Here is a 24,047-nt window from a genome sequence, read left to right as displayed (position 1 = left end):
AAAAACATAAGCTGATCCTTAACGTGAAAAAAATGGATCTTGGCTTTGGTAGTCAGTGCGCTCTGTCAATAACAAGCTCATGAGATTTTGTTGATAGAAGCAGTTCAGCAATCATTTTTTGAAGGAATGGGAGGAGATCCACTGGTGGGACCATTTCTGGAATGCCTCTGAATTTCACATTGTTCCAGCTGGAGCAGTCTTTCAGGTTGGCCATTTTAATTTTCATGTTGCGGATGTCTTCCATTAGCTCTTTATGTGCATCTACCACCTCATTATGGGCCTGTGAATAGTCCCCTAGCTTATTTTCAATGTGGTCCACCCTGTCGCCTATTGATGTGATCTCTTTGGTGGTCTGTTTCATAAAACAGGCCATGTCATGTTGTAAAGCACCTCTGAGGGTTATACACATGTCTTTGAATGTGGAATCCATTATGGGCTGGCCTACAGTTAGTAATGCATCAAGCTTCTCACTGAAACCATTGATTTCTTTAAAGAGTCACTTACTATCTCGCCCTTTGCAGTTATTTTTCTTTTCTGCTTCACTGGGCTGCTAAAAGCAGAGGAGGGTGATTTCTCTTCTAAACCTTTGTGGCCGAGTGACTGATCTGATATGTATTCCTTGTGGAAGCAGCTGCCCTGCTTGTCTGTGAGCTGAAGCCACAGTGCCAGCGCCATCTTCAAATGCTCTGGCGCCCACTGTTCTGAAAAGGTTCATGAGGCCCTTCACTGACTTTTTCTCTTTCCCCGCATGTCTCCACTGCTTCCCGGGAGTAGTACGAGGTGCTGGGGTGAGGATTATATTGTCCCCGGTCGCTGGAAGTCACTTTGTAGATCCTGTGGAGTGTGACCATATCTTCCAGCTGCCGGCCATGCCCCCCACTGCATAGCTTTTAAACCAGAAGGCTAAGGCCGGTTGGAGATGGCCTGAAGTTTGGCAAGATCCAAGAGCAGCCCTTTAGCCGTGACTATGTAGCCTAGGAAAGGAACTTGAGTTTGCTCGAAGAGGCACTTCTCCAACTTTGCATACAGGTGGTGGTCCCGAAGATGTAGAAGAACCATACAAACATGCTTATGATGAGTGTTCAAATCTGGAGAAAAGATGAGTATGTCATCCAGATACACAATGACACAAACATATAGGAGATCAGAAAAAAATGTCATTAACAAGGTTCTGGAAGACAGCTGGGGTGTTACACAAGCCAAAGGGCGTTACAAGACATTCATAGTGTTGTTAAAAGTGGTTTTCCATTCATCTACCTCTCAAATCCTAATTACATTGTATGCTCCATGGAGGTCTAACTTAGAAAAAATTGAGCATCTTGTAATCTGTCAAAAAGTTCAGAAACCAAGGGTAGCGGGTACCGATTATTAATGGTGATGACATTGAGACCTCTATAATCAATGCAGGGCCGGAGTGTACCATCCTTTTTCTCCATGAAGAAGAAGCCAGCCCCAGCAGAAGAATAGGATTTACAGATAAATTCTTTTTGTGGATTTTCCTGGACATAATCGGACAAGGCTTGAGTCTCAGGAATGGAGAGAGGGTAGACTCGACCTCGGGGTGGCGTACTCCCAGGTTGGAGGTCAATTGCACAATCATAGGGACGATGAGGAGGCAAACTGTCAGCAGCTTTTTTTACAAAAAACATCTTGGAAGGCCTGATAATGCTGAGGGAGCAAGGGAGAGGTAACGACCTCAGCCACAGGTACACGGAGAGGTGGGCGTACCTAAGGGAGACAAGTCTGATGGCACTGAGACCCCCAAGGTGCCCCAGGACGACGTAATTTTTAACGGGTGTTTGGGTTGTGTATGGCCAACACACCAAACAATAGGCTCTACTCTACTTGTAATGTATGAGTGCTACGTTTTTATTTAATAAACCCAAAGGATTTTTTGTACTATGTGGCGCCTTTTTGGTCTTTTTTGGGTGCCAAACTCCATCGTTCCCTTACCGAAGGACACCGGAAGCATGGAACAGTCTTGAGATGAGGAAGAAGGCCCAAACTGGGTGTTAAGCCACAGGCAGTACTTGACCCCCTATAACAAGGGGTCTACATGAGCTGGTAAGTGGTTTCTTCAGCTGGTGGTGGATTCACAATGGTTGTGGTGATGGAAGATGGATTTGTTCACCAATAGAGCATCTTGATAGATCACCTGTTTATGAACTTTTTGCACATATTATTACTCAATATTGTTTATGATTGATGCACCTTGGCATTTCATGTTAATTTCAATTTATTCATCTTACATTTATATCATGCATATATGATTTTTCACTAATTAGCACGATTATTATTTTTACTCATTTTTGTTGGTGTTTGTGTTGCATACAGAATTGCTGCTTATTTTATTAGTTTAGGGTTAGTGTTACCTACCAGTGCATTTTTTTCTTTTTTTGTATTTGACCCCCAAGATAACACTTGGCCAGAGTTCCAATCCAGATAGGGCGAGTATTTCTGCAACCATGGAAGCCCAAGAATGATGCGACTAGATGACTTAGGAAGGATCAGGAAGGAGACTTCCTCACAATGAAGGACACTGGCATGCATAGTTATGGAGGTGGTTCAAAACCGTAGTAGTCCGAAGGACAAGGTAGAGTCATCCACTGCAGATACTCATAGCAGCATTGCCAAGGGAATGAAAGGAATGCCTAATTGAGTGGCCAAGGACTGCTTAATGAAATTCACGGCTGCCCCAGAGCACAAATATGCAGAAACTTGATACAAGTTCAGGACCCAATGAATGGAGACAAGTATGATAATTCGAGGGTAAGTGGCAGAGTTCAGGTTCTGGTCTAGATGACCTCCCTTTAAGTGGCCTAGACCCGAGCGTTTCCTGGACAGACATGACTTTATTATATGACCATTAGCTCTGCAGTAAAGACATAGGCTGAGTCTCAGTCAACGTGACCGTTCTTGTGGAGGGAGGCATGTCTGGCTTAATTGCATAGGTTCTTCAGAAGCTGACACAGTTGGAGAGATGGGTTGTTCTGGAGTGCTCTGGACAGCAGGAGCGAAGTGACCCACTGGGGGCGATCTCACTCCTGGAAGCAGACATCAATTTAGATGCTAAGAGCGATTAGGCCATCCAGGGTGGTGGGTATAGTTCTACTGGCTAGTTCATCCTTAATACGATCTGCTAGACCCTGCCAAAAGGTTGCAGTAATAGCCTCATTATTCCATGCCAGTTCTAAAGCCAAGGTGCAAAACGGAACTGCATATTGACCAACAGTCATGTTTTCTTGACAATGTCAAAGAAGAGCTCCAGAAGCAGATGAGACCCTGCCAGGCACATCAAAGGTGTTTCAGAAAGCTTGTAGGAAGGCAAGGAGACTGGAAACAGTAGAATCTTGACATTCCCATAGTGGCGAGGCCCAAGCCAGAGCCTCCTCCAAAAGGAGTGAAATCATGTACGCCACCTTGGAACGATCAGTAGGAAAATAATGGCCTGCTAGCTGGAAGTGGATCGAGTACTGATTGATGAAACTCTGATAAGCTTTAGGATCACCAGAGAAGTGCAGCGGTGGAGGCAGCTGAAGTTTTGAAGGACTGCCCTCCGCTGAAGGGACTGCAGGAGCTGGAGCAGCAGGGGCTGAACCAGGAGCAGGAACGAAGGGTGAGGAAGTGAGCACAACCTGCAGCTGATCTAAACGGGAGTAAAGTTCCTGCAGACACTGCATAATCTGTTCTTGATAGGCCTGCTGGATGTCAACTCTCTGCGCCAAACACTGAGGTTGATCCAGAAGAGGATGTGGTGTTTCCGAGGAGCTCATGGCCTGAGCAAACTGTCAGGAGTCTGTGGTAGTGAGCTCTTGTGCAGTATTAAGATTGATATTTAATGGCAAGGTACTTAAAATCACTCACAAGAGAGAAGTAAAAAACAAGCTCATCTGTTCCCAGTAGTCCAAGGGGCACCCAGTGTGTCATTGGGTGTACACACGTACACACCACTAGTCCATCCATGGACAATGTACAAGTACATACATGCAAGTTTTCTAGCACCATGTATACAGGCACTAGTGTTGCCTTCATGAACGCATGTGCCTGTCTACTAATTATTAACATTTAGGTCGCATAACCCACATAGGTATAAATAATTTCTTACTGAGACCAATATTATATTAGTACTTATATTGAAGGCCAGTTCAGGTATATATATATATATATATATATATATATATATATATTCATTCACTCCCTTGTTATCTCTCGCCCTGACTATTGCAACTCCCTTCTCATTGGCCTACCTCTCCATAGGCCATCCCCTCTTCAGTCTATCATGAATGCTGCTGACTATTGCAACTCCCTTCTCATTGGCCTACCTCTCCATAGGCCATCCCCTCTTCAGTCTATCATGAATGCTGCTGACTATTGCAACTCCCTTCTCATTGGCCTACCTCTCCATAGGCCATCCCCTCTTCAGTCTATCATGAATGCTGCTGCCAGACTTATCCATCTTACCAACTGCTCAGTGTCTGCCAACCCTCTACTCCAATTCCTACACTGGCTCCCAATCACCCAGTGAATTAAATTCAAAATACTAACCACAACATACAAAGCCATTCACAACTCTGCCCCGAGCTACATCACTAATCTTGTCTCCAAATATCACCCAAATCGACCTCCCCGCTCTTCTCAAGACCTCCTGCTTTCAAGCTCTCTCATCTCTCCCTCCTCCCATGCTCGTCTCCAGGATTTCTCCAGAGCCTCTCCCATCCTCTGGAACTTGCTGCCTCCATCTATCCGGCTATCCACTACTCTTGCTACCTTCAGGCAATCCCTGAAAACTCATCTCTTCAGGAAAGCCTATCATGTCTCCAACTAATCTCCTACCACTTCCAACAGCTCATTCCCCACAGTTACAACCTTTTGTACCACCTGCCCCACCCTATTAGATTGTAAGCTCTTCTGAGCAGGGCCCTCTTAATCCTCTTGTATTTTATTGTATTATAACTGTATTGGCTCCCTTTTATATTGTAAAGCGCTGCGTAAACTGTTGGCGCTATATAAATCCTGTATAATAATAATAATAATAATAATATAATATATATATATATATATATATATATATATATATATATATATATATTATATATATAATATATATATATATATATATATATATATATATATATATATATATATATATATATATATATATATATATATATATATATATATATATATATATATATATATATATATATATATATATATATCTCCTCCTAGTTATATCTCCTCCTAGGTCTTTAAATAATTTGATTTCTCATACATACTGGATTAATAATTTTTATGGTTTTTTTACATGTATCTAGTTATTGAGATCTTTTAATACATTTTTCATGTTTAATCTTTATTATCATTTTTAAATTTGATTTTATATTTTTGTATGTATATATGTGTGTGTAATTTCTTTATGTGTGTGTGTGTGTGTGTGTGTGTGTGTGTGTGTGTGTGTGTGTGTGTGTGTGTGTATATATATATATATAGTATCTCACAAAAGTGAGTACACTCCTCACATTTTTGGAAATATTTTATTATATCTTTATCATGTGACAACACTGAAAAAATTACACTTTGCTACAATGTAAAGTAGTGAGTGTACAGCTTGTATTACAGTGCAATTTTGCTGTCCCCTCAAAATAACTCAACACACAGCCAGTAATGTCTAAATTGCTGGCAACAAAAGTGAGAATACCCCTAAGTGAGAATGTCGAAATTGGGCCCAATTAGCCACTTTCCCTCCCCGGTGTTATGTGACTTGTTAGTGTTACAAGGTCTCAGGTGTGAATGGGGAGCAGTCGTGTTAAATTTGGTGTTTTCGATCTCACTCTCTCATACTGGTCACTGGAAGTTCCACATGGTACCTCATGGCAAAGAACTTTCTGAGGATCTGAAAAAAAGAATTGTTGCTCTACATAAAGATGGCCTAGGCTATAAGAAGATTGCCAAGACACTGAAACTGAGCTGCACTGCAGTGGCCAAGACCATATAGTGGTTTAACAGGACAGGTTCCACTCAAAATAGGCCTCGCCATGGTTGACCAAAGAAGTTGAGTGCACGTGCTCAGTATCATATCCAGAGGTTGTCTTTGGGAAATAGACATATGAGTGCTGTCAGCCTGTCAGTGCTCAGACCATACGCCGCAAACTGCAACAAATTGGTCTGCATGGCTGTCGTTTCAGAAGGAAGCCTCTTCTAAAGATGATGCACAAGAAAGACGCAAACAGTTTGCTGAAGACAAGCAGACTAAGGACATGGATTACTGGAACCATGTCCTGTGGTCTGATGAGACCAAGATAAACTTATTTGGTGCAGATGGTGTCAAGCATGTGTTGCAGCAACAAGGTGAGGAGTACAAAGACAAGTGTGCCTTGCCTACAGTCAAGCGTGGTGGTGGGAGTGTCATGGTCTGGGGCTGCATGAGTGCTGCCAGCACTGAGGAGCTACAGTTCATTGAGGGAACCATGAGTGCCAACATGTTCTGTGACATACTGAAGCAGAGCATGATCCCCTCCTTTCGGAGACTGGGCCACAGGGCAGTATTCCAACCATTCCAAAGATAACAACCCCAAACACACCTCCAAGATGACCACTGCCTTGCTAAAGAAGCTGAGGGTAAAGGTGATGAAATGGCCAAGCATGTCTCCAGACCTAAACCCTATTGAGCATCTGTGGGGCATCCTCAAAGAGAAGGTGGAGGAACTCAACTTCTCTAACATCCACCAGCTCTGTGATATCATCATGGAGGTGTGGAAGAGGACTCCAGTGGTAACCTGTGAAGCTCTGGTGAACTCCATGCCCAAGAGGGTTAAGGCAGTGCTGGAAAATAATGGTGGCCACACAAAATATTGACATTTTGTGCCCAATTTGGATATTTTCACTTAGGGGTGTACTCATTTTTGTTGCCAGTGGTTTAGACATTAATGGCTGTGTGTTGAGTTATTTTGAGGGGACAGCAAACTGATACTGTTATACAAGCTGTACACTCACTACTTTACATTGTAGCAAAGTTTCATTTCTTCAGTGTAGTCACATGAAAAGATATATTAAAATATTTACAAAAATGTGAGGGGTGTACATATATATATATATATATATATATATATATATATATATATATATATATATATATATATATATATATATATATACATATGTTCGATATATCAAACATTAAGTTGTACTTGATGCCATAGTTCTCTTATATGTATTGGTTGTTCTTCTGTAATAATATCATTGTGTGCTGGTCCCGTGTGGCCAATCAGAACGAGTGCATGCGCTGAGATCTGTTGTCCCATCCCACAGCAGAGACATAGTTCATATAAATAGTACCCTTGTACCACCTCCTTTCATTACACTGTTCCTCTGGATGAATCTCCGCTGTCCGTGATGTCATTTCCGTGCGTTCCACGCTGGTTCCGGATGCCTTCCTGGTGGCCACAGGAGGTGCCGAGGATTATACACACACAAACACAGCCATGCATTGAGCCGATTATGGACACAGGGAGCCCCCTGGACTACTGGGAACAGATGAGCTTGTTTTTTACTTCTTTCTTGTGAGTTATTTTAAGTACCTTGCCATTAAATATTGATCTTAATACTGCACTTAGGTGACGATTCCTGTTTTTTCTCTCCTCACAGTGTCTGAATACAAAGTTAGCTTTCTCTGAAGGACAGCAGCCACCTATTATACCTCACCATCCTCCTCTATGGACTGACTAACTGATTATGAACTGCCTATAGATTACATTCTGTCTTGGTTGCACTGTTTCTTTCAAGATCAGGGTGGGCAGCGAACAAGCACAGATGGTAAATGAAGCCGGGGTCGGTACATGGGTAGTCAGACACAGTATAAACAATGGGTTACTCTGAGCATGTCTTATATAGACATGCAAACTAGGAGGTGGGCCAGGAAGTGATGTAAGGGAAGGAAATAAGGTGATCACAGCCAAACCACACATGTGAAAGGAAACAGGGTAGAGAAACACTGCAGCAAAGAAGTAAGAGTACACAAGCAGGAATCTGCAGGCTTACTTGTGACACACTCAATGTCGTCATCTGCCATTGTGCTCTTGCTTGGTGTCCCATGCTTCCCTGTGCATTTAAGGAGGGGTGGGCTCCCTCCTGGTAAACCTGTCCTTAATCTATCCACTGCTATATGTGCTCCAGCTTGGGGGACTCCGACAATTTGAGAGTTAGGACCGCAATACACAGAAAAGCCTTGACGTAAGCACTGCAGTTTAAGTACATATTTGTAAATGTGTTAAACAAAACCCTCTGTTTTTAATATAAATTGTTAGGCAGGATCATTTTTTTTCAGATTAGATGGGAAATATTTGTTTGTTTGTGATGCGCATTGCCCTTCCATGTGCACCTTACCGCAAAGGCTAGTTATAGGTTGGGGTGGTTGCCACTTTTTTGTACATATTGGTAGAATGTACAGCATCCCTTCAGCTAAGGATGAGAAATGTTAAGGAGTCAAACTGGCTGGCAACATCTACACATAGTCATATAGAAAGTTTAAAAAGCCACCATTTGTTGTCTGTCAAAAGGTTCAGCCATATTTTGTAGCTTTTGACACCCGACCCCCACCCCTCCAAAAAGGCAAAAATAAGGGTGGGATCAGGAGAGATGGATGTGGAGGGTTTAGTAATCTCCTAGGAATTGCCACAGAGGAGGCAGAGCCCATCAAAGGCATATGTTATACCTCTAGAGGTCATAAGGACCTGTGGGTGACCATCTTTGACAATAAGGTCCCAGGTTGGTCCCCATTGGGAGGAAGATTGCACAATATGTGACGGGTCACTGGTCTCTAAACAGCTAAGGCCCAAAGCAATGGAGGGGGGTGTTAAGAGAAACAAACAAACAACAAATGCAACTAAATATAAGGGCATAAAAAAATGGTCGCAGCTATAATGACATAATGACACCTGGCTGTCATCAAGGTAGCTCTGAAAGTAGCACATAATCACAGCACTCAAAGGTTTCAAAGTTCAGGGTCTGCTGGTCTGTGAGGCTGGTGTGAGGTGGAGACACTTTGTGGTCTGGCCAGGTGAGTTCAAGGTGAAAGAGGTATGTTAGTATATGGAACTTCAACATCTTCAGACCATTCCAGCCAGTCAGGAATTATGACTGGAAAAAAGTCCAGGCAACAAGTCTGGTAGCTGAGATGGGGTTTGCAAGAGGAAATGCCTGTTTGGCCTAACGATTAGGCGGTGGAAAGGGTATCCCCATCTCTAGGTTGCCGCAGTCACCTGGATCACTTCCAATAAAGGGTACTACATAAGGTGTAAAAAGAAAGGTCTGGTAAAATCTAGATGTGCACACTGTCAACATTCAAGGGGCCCTTCTGCCAGGCTCTGATGGTAAAAACATTGTGACAGACCCAACGAGACAGGGACTTTTGGAGGGGACTGCAGCCTAGCTTCTTGTCTACTGACTATGGGCCCTGGAATTTGAGGGGGCTCTATTCTTTTGGAGGTGTGTGCCTGGGGGACATTTGGAGGCATTTTACTTCGGATTAAAGTCCATGTCTCCCCAAAACACACAGATTCTGGAGGATGCAGATACAGATTTTGGGCCTCTGTGCTCAAACCAGCATTGAATTCTTCAACTCCCTCCTAGACTCAGAGAGTCTAAGCAGAAGATGATGAGCTCAAAACAACCCGATGCAGAGGTCTCTTGCTGATATGTGTATTTATTTATTAAGGTGTTCTGTGTTTCCTGGTAAGTGTATTTCTTCAATTGTTAATTAAGTATCCTATTGTTTTTGTCTGTTTGCTAATCCACCTGATGTTATTAGTCTGGTGTCAACTTTACCTCGTTACCGGGATGTTTACCTCAATGTGTAATATTAGTTTTTATTGTTCATGTGGAGACTGCCCATGTTTTTGAAGTGTATAAAAACCCGTATTTCTGTTCAATAAAGTGATTTCTTTGATTTGGTTTTTATGATAAAGGGCTATAAATTAGCTATTGGTCCGCTTGAAGGGTTTGGAGTTGCAGGAGGCACCTTTTGGCAGAGGCACTTAGGCGGGGTGTCAGGCAGTCCATCAAAAAAAGAACGCAAGCATAGCACATACAAAAGTGAAGCGGAGGTACCTCTTCTCAGCAAAGGGACCCAGTGCACTCTGTCTAACTTGAGTTCAGCCTCAGGGGGTTTTTCCAAGATGGTGTTGCAAATTGCCTCAGCTGTGATTTTGAGGTCCATTCAAGCAGTGGCTTCCTGGAGGCACTTGATCCACTTTTTCTAACTCTCACTGTGGTTTTCCGCATCTTCCTTGTGGAGGAGAATGAGGGTAAAGTGTTGTCAGACACAAGATTCCTGTAAGACAGTTAAACAAGAGTTTATAGTGTCTTTTGATTCTTCCAGGATGACCTCCCTGGAATCCAGGTTCAAGAACTCTTGTTTGACATCTGCTATCTATTTTTGCAGGGCTCTCTCAATCCTCTGAACCACCAATTCCAGGTTTAGCCATGTAGGGAATGCATCCAGGTCTTGCCTAGTTGGCAGAGCATGCAGATTGGCTTTAAGCTCCAGGTCCACCATCCAGGATTGTGTCTCTGAGTGGTGGGTGGGAAGATTCAAAGATTGAAGAAGCAGATTCCTTGATGAGCTGTGGAGTGGGTATAGGAGAGAGAGAGTTGCCTGCATTTGTTCTGCACCCTGTAGGTTGCCAAAGTCTGCCACCACCAGGTGTTGCTGCTACCAGGTTGCGTGTGCAGCGGAGAGGCCAGGTGCTATCTGGGCTGTACTATGGGTGACACAGTAAAGAGAGGCATGGGAGAGATACCTGTTGAAACCCACTGTGTGTAATGATTGGCTGTGACCTGGGTATCTCCTGCCCTTGGCAGTGTGTGTTGACCAGGTCTGAGCAGTGGAAACCCTTGGGTAAGGCACAGAACTCATCATTTTAGCAGCTGTTCTGCTTCATGGTCTGGATACATCACTGCAGAGAGTCTTTTAATGCAGCCTTAAGGGCAACATTAAAATTACAAAAATACTTTTAATTACATGCTTGGAGTAGGTCTTAAATCTGCATGTGAAGCTGTGCATCAGTACAATATACTCAAACGTAAAAATACCTCACCTAAATGAACGTTTCACATGCAATATTTTCGTAAACACAGCAGCCAAGGGATCTCAGTTGTCACCATTGACAGAATTTTTTTTCATTGATGTCACCAGATACTGTATACAGCAGCCAGGGAGGAACTGTCATTTGCCATGGGTGTGTCTGCAGGAGAGAATCATCGTAGTGGTGGATTATCCCATCTACCTTTTCTTTTCTTCACCATTAGTGCATGTTTCTCTGGCAGCGCTTAGCTACCCATAATTTTTCTGATAGTAGTTTGACTATTAAAAAAAAGATTTGCCCCCTACCCCATAGATTCCTGTGAGAGTCATAGCTAAGTTTGGGAACGTCAAAATTCAAATACAATTTGCAGACACCTTGGTGAAACAAACCTGAGCAGATTCACCCATCCCTAATTGAGTTCTAACCAAGCTACTTATTTACTGTTCTGGTGTTCTTAGATAATACATTTTAATTCTTTATCTCTTCCTGTGATATTGTTACCTAATCAAGCTGCTTACATATTGTCCAGTCACTTAATAATATTTGTGGCTATTTTATCAGATATTACACTGTAATGTATATTTCAACATAAAATCTGCCTTGTTCCTCCCTTCTAAATTGTAGACTAAACAAGCTGTTTCCATACTATCCAGGCTATACATCATTTGTGGCTACTTTTTTTTCAGATAATACACTGTAATCTGTATTTCATAATATAAATACTGCCTTTTCTCTCTCTCTGTCTTGTATTCTATTTCTTTTGACCTAATCAATCTGCTTACATACTACCCAACTACTGTACACTAGTTGTGGCTATTGTATCCCAGATAACACACTCTAATGTTTATTTCAAGATAAAACCTCCCTTGCCTCTTTCTATTTTCTGTCTATTTATGTGCTTACACACTGTTCTGAACCTGGCCAATTCCTACATTCATAAAGTATATATTTTATTATGTTGTTAATGAAAATACTATTCAGTAACACCACATACAGCTTTACATCTTTCATGTCATACAATGATTGTATTTCTGCCCTTGTTATATGGGAGAATTCTAGCTGATGCTTGCAGGCTGAATCAGCATAGAAACAGGCAGGATTCTGGGTCAAATTCATGTTTTATCATAACACAAGTTTATCATAATCAAATTCCTGGTCTGGTATTTGACTATTCCTTCATACTTTCCTAACAAGGAGTGGAGATTTTATGTACAAAGACTAATAGCTAAATAACCACCAAAATGTCCCAACATATTTTGACTGTTTGCAGTCTTCCTCAGGGAATATGTGAGGTGGGAATAATAGTATAGATTAGAGACATTTAATCTTGTTGTATAGTAAAATTTTTTAATTTTTCTACATAAAAAACTATCTTGTTTGAGTCCTATTTGCTGCAACAACGTCCCATGGGAGATGCATGGGGTTTTGTAAATTAGGAACGGAGCAGCCACTAACCGATGATATATTCACCTTTTTGTTCATATGAATAGTATCAAACAACTAGCAACAAATATACAAATAGACATTTTTAGACAGCTGGGCAATGGAGGGTCAAAGTGGAACCACATCCCATAATAGAACAATTGTAGAAGCAGAAAATGGGACTTTTAAGGTGCCAAAAACCACAGGTATTTCACATAAAGTTAAATATAGTCCAAATTATTATTTCATAACAAGTTAAAAGGTAATACAATTTCATCACATGAAATGCAATTTGTGCAGCAGTGCAGCAGCTTCTGTTCTACATATTTCACCTGACTCGGTTGAATTGATGATAGGCAACTCCTATCCTCATATTGATTAGTGGTTCCAAATTAATAATAACTACTGCAGTAGGGAACAGACACAAAAGATACGCTCAGCATCTTTCCAAATTACTGTTCTGCTTTATTATGACGCAATTGAAGGTTTTTATGCACACGATTACGTAGGTATCACATTAATATTACAATTGTAGGTTTATGGTAACAAGGGGCGTTACATAGGCAGGCTAATTCTAACCAGGACTCGAAAGAATGTAAACATTTACTGAAAACATTATTAGTGCCGTGTGCACAGTGAGGGCAGAGTGCAATACATACAAAATACAATACAATTATATACAGAACTTACAAATTTCCATTACAGTCTCCCCTCTTTTGATCAATATTTTGATCACTAACCATACCTGCTATCACCTTTAACCTGGAACCTCCACACGCTTAGGTGGAGGTAGTCCTGGCCAAAGAAGCAAAAACTCCATTGTGGAGAAAATAATAGCTAAGCAACTTTTTCATTACCAAAATTACTTTTCATTGTGAAAAACAAATGATTGATAAGACATATTTACAGAGTACTGGCTGTACACTCCTGTGGCCAGAATGGCCTTCTAGCTGAATTGTGGACATGCTGACTTATCAGCACATGTAAACACAGACAATTCTACATGAAATGGAAGACGCACAAAAGACAAATATGACTTCAACTTGGCTGAACTACTTTTCAAATATATATATATATATCCCTTACAATTAAAGTAATTGAATAAAAAAGTACCCTAGACTGTGATCACAAGAGGGAAACAAATCAAACACAGAGATTTCTTTAATTAAGTCATTTTTGCAGTGTCTGGTGTGGATCCAGGTGACTTTTCCTTCAAGTTTTGCAAAAACTGTACATGAAATAGATGCTGTATTGAGTCTCCAAACATTTCCTTATATATAAATGTCTCTTAACAATCCAAAAGTCACCTGGCTTTAGTTTTAGATCCTTCCAAACTTTTAGGATCTGGAATTAGGGAGAAAACACATAAATGAGTTTGTAAAAAACCTTAAAAGATCATCAGCATTCTCCATGAGATCCGAATGGAGGACTTCAGCTGCTGAGACAAAATATAAGCAAGTGAGTAACACACTCCCAAACAAAATCTCATAGGGAGAGAGTCCAACATCCCCTTAGGGGCTTGATAAAATTTAAGAAAACATTCAGGCAAAAGTTTTCTAGTTTCTTACTTTACTTTGTCCGCTATATTGTAGACAGTAGGGGGTGTAAAAATAAAACCTCAAAACTTCTAGTAAGGACTCTCCTATAAAAATTATTTCCTCTGTTACTCTCTGTACTTTCTGCACTCTATATTTACAAACTACTTCTGATAACACTTTTTACTGTGGCCTTTGCAGTAGCATTTGCCACTGGACATCCAAAAAACATGTCCATACAGACAAAATGCATACTCGTAAGATCCTGACTTGGGCATCTGGATATATCTTTTTTGTAATCTCTGGAAGGGATGTTTAGCTTTTGGTAACACCTTTGGTAACAGGTAAAACAAGAAGTGGTGTGTTATAAAAACAACTGTGGTGAACCCTGGCTCTATCCCACGCTCATTTACTAAGGCAGCCATAACTTCTTGTGACTGATGACACGGTCCATGTGTCAAGCTGAAGGGAAAAGAGTGGCTGGCAGACATAAATGATCACCTTTTCCAAAGTCCTGTTTCATAAGAAGTTGCCCCCTGCGGACCACTTGTTCTTCTCGTTCTAGGGTCCTTAAAGTTGAATTATTAATCCCAGCTATACTGGGCCAGAACTAGGGTGGAATCTGTGAGTTGCACAGACCCATCAAGTGTCCGGGGCTGTAAATGCAGCATCCTTAGAGTCACCTGGTCTGCTTCCATGTGTGAAAGTTAATATGGCTACCTCAGCAAGAACCTGGAAGGCTGAAAACAGCCGATCAAATTAACTTGGCATGCTTGGTTGGTTTACCTGCCGAAGTAAAAACAAACTTCTGGCCCTTTAAATGGAACCAAAAGCTCTCTATATCTCGACTATCTATATAAATATACACTCTTTTTATAGCTCACAGGCTTTGCTAAAACATGGAGCTCTGCTTCTTGAGCTGGGGAAAAAGGATCCAATGACTTTGAATACAGAGTATCCTTCTGGGTGATAAACTGCATACTCAAATCTACAAAAAATGTAATATCTGGGTCTTCAGGGAGTGTGTCCTGCACTGGGCTCACAGCAGCTGATTCCTATGTCATCAATTTAACACATGCGTCTTTTCCTTTCTTTTGAATAAATGTACGCGTTTTTCATTGTTAGATTTGTACATAAACAAACTCATATTTTAAACCTTTCATTAGACAAACATTTAGTTAGCTGTAAATTTGCTGCACAGAATGTCGGACCATTGACCAAAACAATATCTAACTTTGTCTAATAGCACCTTTGCATAAAAGCTACAGCTCTGATATATCGGGATGAACCCTTCATTACTGGGTCCAGCTTGCATAAATATATTACAATGTCTTGTTTTCTATCACACTATTTGTGTAAGAACTCCAGTTTCATGTTTCAAAAGACAACTTTTTCCTGGCAATATTATAATAAATGATAACAATACCCTGCGGTCATGGAGAGATGCCCATAAATCCAAAATATTCTTCTGCTTATACCACTGTACTTACAAGAAAAAGGGGCACATCATTTCACAATCCACACATTCTGCTTTGGATTTCAAAAATAAAAATAAATAAAAACAAAAGGACCAGTAATCTGTATGATGGACCAGAAAGCATCAAAAACTATAAAACAACTGGCTGCAGGTGGCATCTATCCTAACAGGGTGTGTGGACTTGATGTGATGGGTCTGTTATATTTAAATTTTATTTAATATTACTCTTACATCATGGACCGCATATCAAGTTTTCATCAAAAACCTTACAATATCATTTTTGTAGAAAAACTTCTTATGTATTCCATCCATCTTGGCTTTGTTAAATATTATGGCAGCTTTATTCAAAATAACAACCTCATCTTAATCTTTTTTTTCTCTCAATAAGAGCTTATTGTATAAATGTAAAATTACAAAAATGGTTATCTTAATCTAAACTAATCTCATTCATTACAAATTTCCCCATTAACCTGGATTTCATTTCCAACCAAAGGTTGTCTAAACCAGTTTCAGTATATCTATATTATTAATAAAATTGTTAAACTCATATTAGAAATTAATACTCATTACTACTTAATTTTACTTAATTTCCCTTTTTTAAATGCACTGTTTCCACTATCAAAGGATATTCAATTTGTGTAATACACGGTTAAATGTAACCTTCATTTTACCATGTTTGGAAAACAGATTCAAAATAATTGTGATCACATTGTTTACCATTAGATTCGTTAACCCGGCACATTTTGTTATAAATGTTTTGTCTAAAAAAAACTGGAATTGGCATGATGTCCTTCCAGCTTATCACTGACCTCTCATCCCAGCCACATTTCTTTCAGGAGAGCACAAAGGAGGGGGTCACATCTGCGTACATGACACACACAAGGGATAGAACTAAAGGTCCCAGCATTCGCACACACATACACCAATATCTCTCTAAAATCGCTTACATTTTTCCCATTTGTACACAACACATGCATATCATTCTCTCACTTTCTTTTAACTCTCATTAATATTTTCCTGTCTAAATTCTACTTTCTTTATTTTTGTTCAGATAACTTTTATATCTAGCTTCTATGATTCTATGATCAGATGGGGAGCCACAGTGCTCATCCCATCTTCTCTCTCTGACAACATATAAAGTATTCTGTTTTACCTCTTATTTCTCTGTTTCTGACTTTTACTAGTTGTAGTGCCTGATCCCAAATTCATCCCACAACTTAACATGAAAATGTCCCTTTCTGTCTAGTTCTAATGTCACCCTTGATCCATCCTGCTTACATTGATAGCTGTTTCTCTAGCTGTTTACTCTGCATGATTCTTAGTCCCTGTGGACCTTGGTAACCCAGTTACCCATTGTGGATCCCTGTCCACTCTAACCATTAATCTAGGGGCTCAGTATAGGCGGAACCACACCTTCGGTTCATATATAGCGCTTCTCTTGCGCTGGGCATTTTTGAGGGTCTCTTACCCTTCATTCCCTTACTTAATTCAATGCCCGTAATGACTGGCCAGTCTTCTCTCTTCTCTACTTGTGCCTATACCCTCTTGCCTCTAAACTACTTTATCTAGCAGATGTACTACATATACCTGTGAACAGCACTATTCTTCCCTTTCTTATCTATAACACTCCGATGGACAATAGACAGGGACAACATAACATATAACCACCAATCAATACAGTTCGATTAAGGGGAGTAAAATAGGTACCCTTTGTCCCGAAAATGCCTTACCGATCAAGGAAGTCTGATAACTCAAATGTAAGCAAAAGGCTTACCTCAGCCGGCTGATTATCAGAAATTCCCGGATCGTCTCAAGCTCCTCGTTTCGGATACTCAGGGTCACCTGGAATCCCCTCCTAAGGCAAAGCTCGCCATGCTGACTCGGTTGAATTGATGATAGGCAACTCCTATCCTCATATTGATTAGTGGTTCCAAATTAATAATAACTACTGCAGTAGGGAACAGACACAAAAGATACGCTCAGCATCTTTCCAAATTACTGTTCTGCTTTATTATGACGCAATTGAAGGTTTTTATGCACACGATTACGTAGGTATCACATTAATATTACAATTGTAGGTTTATGGTAACAAGGGGCGTTACATAGGCAGGCTAATTCTAACCAGGACTCGAAAGAATGTAAACATTTACTGAAAACATTATTAGTGCCGTGTGCACAGTGAGGGCAGAGTGCAATACATACAAAATACAATACAATTATATACAGAACTTACAAATTTCCATTACAGTCTTGCTGACTCGGTTGAATTGATGATAGGCAACTCCTATCCTCATATTGATTAGTGGTTCCAAATTAATAATAACTACTGCAGTAGGGAACAGACACAAAAGATACGCTCAGCATCTTTCCAAATTACTGTTCTGCTTTATTATGACGCAATTGAAGGTTTTTATGCACACGATTACGTAGGTATCACATTAATATTACAATTGTAGGTTTATGGTAACAAGGGGCGTTACATAGGCAGGCTAATTCTAACCAGGACTCGAAAGAATGTAAACATTTACTGAAAACATTATTAGTGCCGTGTGCACAGTGAGGGCAGAGTGCAATACATACAAAATACAATACAATTATATACAGAACTTACAAATTTCCATTACAGTCTCCCCTCTTTTGATCAATATTTTGATCACTAACCATACCTGCTATCACCTTTAACCTGGAACCTCCACACGCTTAGGTGGAGGTAGTCCTGGCCAAAGAAGCAAAAACTCCATTGTGGAGAAAATAATAGCTAAGCAACTTTTTCATTACCAAAATTACTTTTCATTGTGAAAAACAAATGATTGATAAGACATATTTACAGAGTACTGGCTGTACACTCCTGTGGCCAGAATGGCCTTCTAGCTGAATTGTGGACATGCTGACTTATCAGCACATGTAAACACAGACAATTCTACATGAAATGGAAGACGCACAAAAGACAAATATGACTTCAACTTGGCTGAACTACTTTTCAAATATATATATATATATCCCTTACAATTAAAGTAATTGAATAAAAAAGTACCCTAGACTGTGATCACAAGAGGGAAACAAATCAAACACAGAGATTTCTTTAATTAAGTCATTTTTGCAGTGTCTGGTGTGGATCCAGGTGACTTTTCCTTCAAGTTTTGCAAAAACTGTACATGAAATAGATGCTGTATTGAGTCTCCAAACATTTCCTTATATATAAATGTCTCTTAACAATCCAAAAGTCACCTGGCTTTAGTTTTAGATCCTTCCAAACTTTTAGGATCTGGAATTAGGGAGAAAACACATAAATGAGTTTGTAAAAAACCTTAAAAGATCATCAGCATTCTCCATGAGATCCGAATGGAGGACTTCAGCTGCTGAGACAAAATATAAGCAAGTGAGTAACACACTCCCAAACAAAATCTCATAGGGAGAGAGTCCAACATCCCCTTAGGGGCTTGATAAAATTTAAGAAAACATTCAGGCAAAAGTTTTCTAGTTTCTTACTTTACTTTGTCCGCTATATTGTAGACAGTAGGGGGTGTAAAAATAAAACCTCAAAACTTCTAGTAAGGACTCTCCTATAAAAATTATTTCCTCTGTTACTCTCTGTACTTTCTGCACTCTATATTTACAAACTACTTCTGATAACACTTTTTACTGTGGCCTTTGCAGTAGCATTTGCCACTGGACATCCAAAAAACATGTCCATACAGACAAAATGCATACTCGTAAGATCCTGACTTGGGCATCTGGATATATCTTTTTTGTAATCTCTGGAAGGGATGTTTAGCTTTTGGTAACACCTTTGGTAACAGGTAAAACAAGAAGTGGTGTGTTATAAAAACAACTGTGGTGAACCCTGGCTCTATCCCACGCTCATTTACTAAGGCAGCCATAACTTCTTGTGACTGATGACACGGTCCATGTGTCAAGCTGAAGGGAAAAGAGTGGCTGGCAGACATAAATGATCACCTTTTCCAAAGTCCTGTTTCATAAGAAGTTGCCCCCTGCGGACCACTTGTTCTTCTCGTTCTGGGGTCCTTAAAGTTGAATTATTAATCCCAGCTATACTGGGCCAGAACTAGGGTGGAATCTGTGAGTTGCACAGACCCATCAAGTGTCCGGGGCTGTAAATGCAGCATCCTTAGAGTCACCTGGTCTGCTTCCATGTGTGAAAGTTAATATGGCTACCTCAGCAAGAACCTGGAAGGCTGAAAACAGCCGATCAAATTAACTTGGCATGCTTGGTTGGTTTACCTGCCGAAGTAAAAACAAACTTCTGGCCCTTTAAATGGAACCAAAAGCTCTCTATATCTCGACTATCTATATAAATATACACTCTTTTTATAGCTCACAGGCTTTGCTAAAACATGGAGCTCTGCTTCTTGAGCTGGGGAAAAAGGATCCAATGACTTTGAATACAGAGTATCCTTCTGGGTGATAAACTGCATACTCAAATCTACAAAAAATGTAATATCTGGGTCTTCAGGGAGTGTGTCCTGCACTGGGCTCACAGCAGCTGATTCCTATGTCATCAATTTAACACATGCGTCTTTTCCTTTCTTTTGAATAAATGTACGCGTTTTTCATTGTTAGATTTGTACATAAACAAACTCATATTTTAAACCTTTCATTAGACAAACATTTAGTTAGCTGTAAATTTGCTGCACAGAATGTCGGACCATTGACCAAAACAATATCTAACTTTGTCTAATAGCACCTTTGCATAAAAGCTACAGCTCTGATATATCGGGATGAACCCTTCATTACTGGGTCCAGCTTGCATAAATATATTACAATGTCTTGTTTTCTATCACACTATTTGTGTAAGAACTCCAGTTTCATGTTTCAAAAGACAACTTTTTCCTGGCAATATTATAATAAATGATAACAATACTCTGCGGTCATGGAGAGATGCCCATAAATCCAAAATATTCTTCTGCTTATACCACTGTACTTACAAGAAAAAGGGGCACATCATTTCACAATCCACACATTCTGCTTTGGATTTCAAAAATAAAAATAAATAAAAACAAAAGGACCAGTAATCTGTATGATGGACCAGAAAGCATCAAAAACTATAAAACAACTGGCTGCAGGTGGCATCTATCCTAACAGGGTGTGTGGACTTGATGTGATGGGTCTGTTATATTTAAATTTTATTTAATATTACTCTTACATCATGGACCGCATATCAAGTTTTCATCAAAAACCTTACAATATCATTTTTGTAGAAAAACTTCTTATGTATTCCATCCATCTTGGCTTTGTTAAATATTATGGCAGCTTTATTCAAAATAACAACCTCATCTTAATCTTTTTTTTCTCTCAATAAGAGCTTATTGTATAAATGTAAAATTACAAAATTGTTATCTTAATCTAAACTAATCTCATTCATTACAAATTTCCCCATTAACCTGGATTTCATTTCCAACCAAAGGTTGTCTAAACCAGTTTCAGTATATCTATATTATTAATAAAATTGTTAAACTCATATTAGAAATTAATACTCATTACTACTTAATTTTACTTAATTTCCCTTTTTTAAATGCACTGTTTCCACTATCAAAGGATATTCAATTTGTGTAATACACGGTTAAATGTAACCTTCATTTTACCATGTTTGGAAAACAGATTCAAAATAATTGTGATCACATTGTTTACCATTAGATTCGTTAACCCGGCACATTTTGTTATAAATGTTTTGTCTAAAAAAAACTGGAATTGGCATGATGTCCTTCCAGCTTATCACTGACCTCTCATCCCAGCCACATTTCTTTCAGGAGAGCACAAAGGAGGGGGTCACATCTGCGTACATGACACACACAAGGGATAGAACTAAAGGTCCCAGCATTCGCACACACATACACCAATATCTCTCTAAAATCGCTTACATTTTTCCCATTTGTACACAACACATGCATATCATTCTCTCACTTTCTTTTAACTCTCATTAATATTTTCCTGTCTAAATTCTACTTTCTTTATTTTTGTTCAGATAACTTTTATATCTAGCTTCTATGATTCTATGATCAGATGGGGAGCCACAGTGCTCATCCCATCTTCTCTCTCTGACAACATATAAAGTATTCTGTTTTACCTCTTATTTCTCTGTTTCTGACTTTTACTAGTTGTAGTGCCTGATCCCAAATTCATCCCACAACTTAACATGAAAATGTCCCTTTCTGTCTAGTTCTAATGTCACCCTTGATCCATCCTGCTTACATTGATAGCTGTTTCTCTAGCTGTTTACTCTGCATGATTCTTAGTCCCTGTGGACCTTGGTAACCCAGTTACCCATTGTGGATCCCTGTCCACTCTAACCATTAATCTAGGGGCTCAGTATAGGCGGAACCACACCTTCGGTTCATATATAGCGCTTCTCTTGCGCTGGGCATTTTTGAGGGTCTCTTACCCTTCATTCCCTTACTTAATTCAATGCCCGTAATGACTGGCCAGTCTTCTCTCTTCTCTACTTGTGCCTATACCCTCTTGCCTCTAAACTACTTTATCTAGCAGATGTACTACATATACCTGTGAACAGCACTATTCTTCCCTTTCTTATCTATAACACTCCGATGGACAATAGACAGGGACAACATAACATATAACCACCAATCAATACAGTTCGATTAAGGGGAGTAAAATAGGTACCCTTTGTCCCGAAAATGCCTTACCGATCAAGGAAGTCTGATAACTCAAATGTAAGCAAAAGGCTTACCTCAGCCGGCTGATTATCAGAAATTCCCGGATCGTCTCAAGCTCCTCGTTTCGGATACTCAGGGTCACCTGGAATCCCCTCCTAAGGCAAAGCTCGCCATGCTGACTCGGTTGAATTGATGATAGGCAACTCCTATCCTCATATTGATTAGTGGTTCCAAATTAATAATAACTACTGCAGTAGGGAACAGACACAAAAGATACGCTCAGCATCTTTCCAAATTACTGTTCTGCTTTATTATGACGCAATTGAAGGTTTTTATGCACACGATTACGTAGGTATCACATTAATATTACAATTGTAGGTTTATGGTAACAAGGGGCGTTACATAGGCAGGCTAATTCTAACCAGGACTCGAAAGAATGTAAACATTTACTGAAAACATTATTAGTGCCGTGTGCACAGTGAGGGCAGAGTGCAATACATACAAAATACAATACAATTATATACAGAACTTACAAATTTCCATTACACACCCAAAATGGCTTCCTCAGGAGTCTTATGAATGCTACATATTGCTGATACAGATGCTTAAGAACAAGAGACATACTGAATTGATTGAGTACAAGATTCCCAACAAAGACCTGGATTGCAAGGTATTGTGTGACCATAGGAGGAACATGAGAAAACATAGCCTTGGTTTAATTATACCAGTTGATAACACTTGGCTCCCTGATGAAACATATCCAACTCCAAAAGATGCCAGGTTGCTGGAGATAGAAAAGAGGGGAGCAGCCATGCTAGAAAGGAGGAGTGAATCCTCTAGATCAACGGTCCCCAACCTTTTTGGCACCGGGGACCGGCTGCGTGAAAGAAACAAATTTGTGCCAAGGCCGGGGGGGTTTGGGGGTGCACGCGGGGGTAAGTGATTTTTTGCTGGCAATTTATCAGAGCAATAGCTGGTGTTGGCACTTCAATCATCATGGCACCATGGTTGTTGTGGTGTCAGGATGATTGAAGCGTATTATTTCTATTATTACATTGTAATATAAAATGAAATAGTTCAGCTCACCATAATGCCGAACCAGTGGGAGCCCTGAGAGTGTCACCTGCCATGTCGCCTGCCACCAGATGCAGCTTGTCACTTGCCATGCTGTCTGCCACCAGATGAGGAAAGTCACTTGCCATGTCCCCTGCCACCAGATGAGAAATGTCACTTGCTATGCTGCCTGCCCCAGATAAGGAATGTCACTTGCCACCAGATGAGGAATGCCACGCTGCCTGTCACCAGATGAGGAATGCCACTTGCCATGCCCCCTGTCACCAGATAAGGAATGTCACTTGCCACGCTGCCTGCCACCAGATGAATGCCACTTGCCACACTGCCTGCCACTAGATGAATGCCACTTGCCACACTGCCTGCCACCAGATGAATGCCACTTGCCATGCTGCCTGCCACTAGATGAATGCCACGCTGCCTGCTAGTGCCACCAGATGTGGATTGTCACTGCATTGGTGGCACTAGTCCATTTAGCACAGAGGAAGGCCTCTGTGCAGTGGTCATTCTTGAGTGGGGGCAGGAGAGCGGTGTCGTAGGGCCGTCGGTGAGAGATGATGTCATCTCTCTGTTCCCCACCGCACCTCCAACACCAGCGCTGTGGGGGAAGAAGAGCTGTGATGCGGGGTGGGTGCAGAGAGATGATGCCATCTCTGCTTGCCAGCTTCTCTCATTCGCTTGACTCTGTGATCCACCGGGGCTCTCTCACCTGCCCACTTCTGTGATGCGCTGGGCTCTCTTGCCCACCTCTGTGATGTGCCAGGCTCTCATAGCATCCACGGCATGAGATGCTATGGCTGGTAGTGGGCCGTGGCCTGGGGTTGGAGAC

General features: G+C 40.5%; 1 protein-coding gene across 1 annotated transcript in view; it reads right to left on the bottom strand.

The window, feature by feature from the left end:
* Positions 1-903: 903 nt before the first annotated feature.
* Positions 904-24,047, bottom strand: part of LOC141108985 (zinc finger BED domain-containing protein 4-like) — a 111,336-nt gene continuing 88,192 nt past the window's right edge. Inside the window, exon 3 of the mRNA XM_073600943.1 lies at positions 904-1,088. Coding sequence (XP_073457044.1) covers positions 904-1,088 — 185 coding nt within the window. The remainder of the gene's footprint in view (positions 1,089-24,047) is intronic.

The sequence above is a fragment of the Aquarana catesbeiana genome, linkage group LG09, assembly GCF_042186555.1.
Source record: "Aquarana catesbeiana isolate 2022-GZ linkage group LG09, ASM4218655v1, whole genome shotgun sequence".
Taxonomy (NCBI): Eukaryota; Metazoa; Chordata; class Amphibia; order Anura; family Ranidae; genus Aquarana; species Aquarana catesbeiana.
The sequence above is the reverse complement of the archived record's forward strand: the minus strand, read 5'-3'. Positions and strand labels throughout refer to the sequence as shown.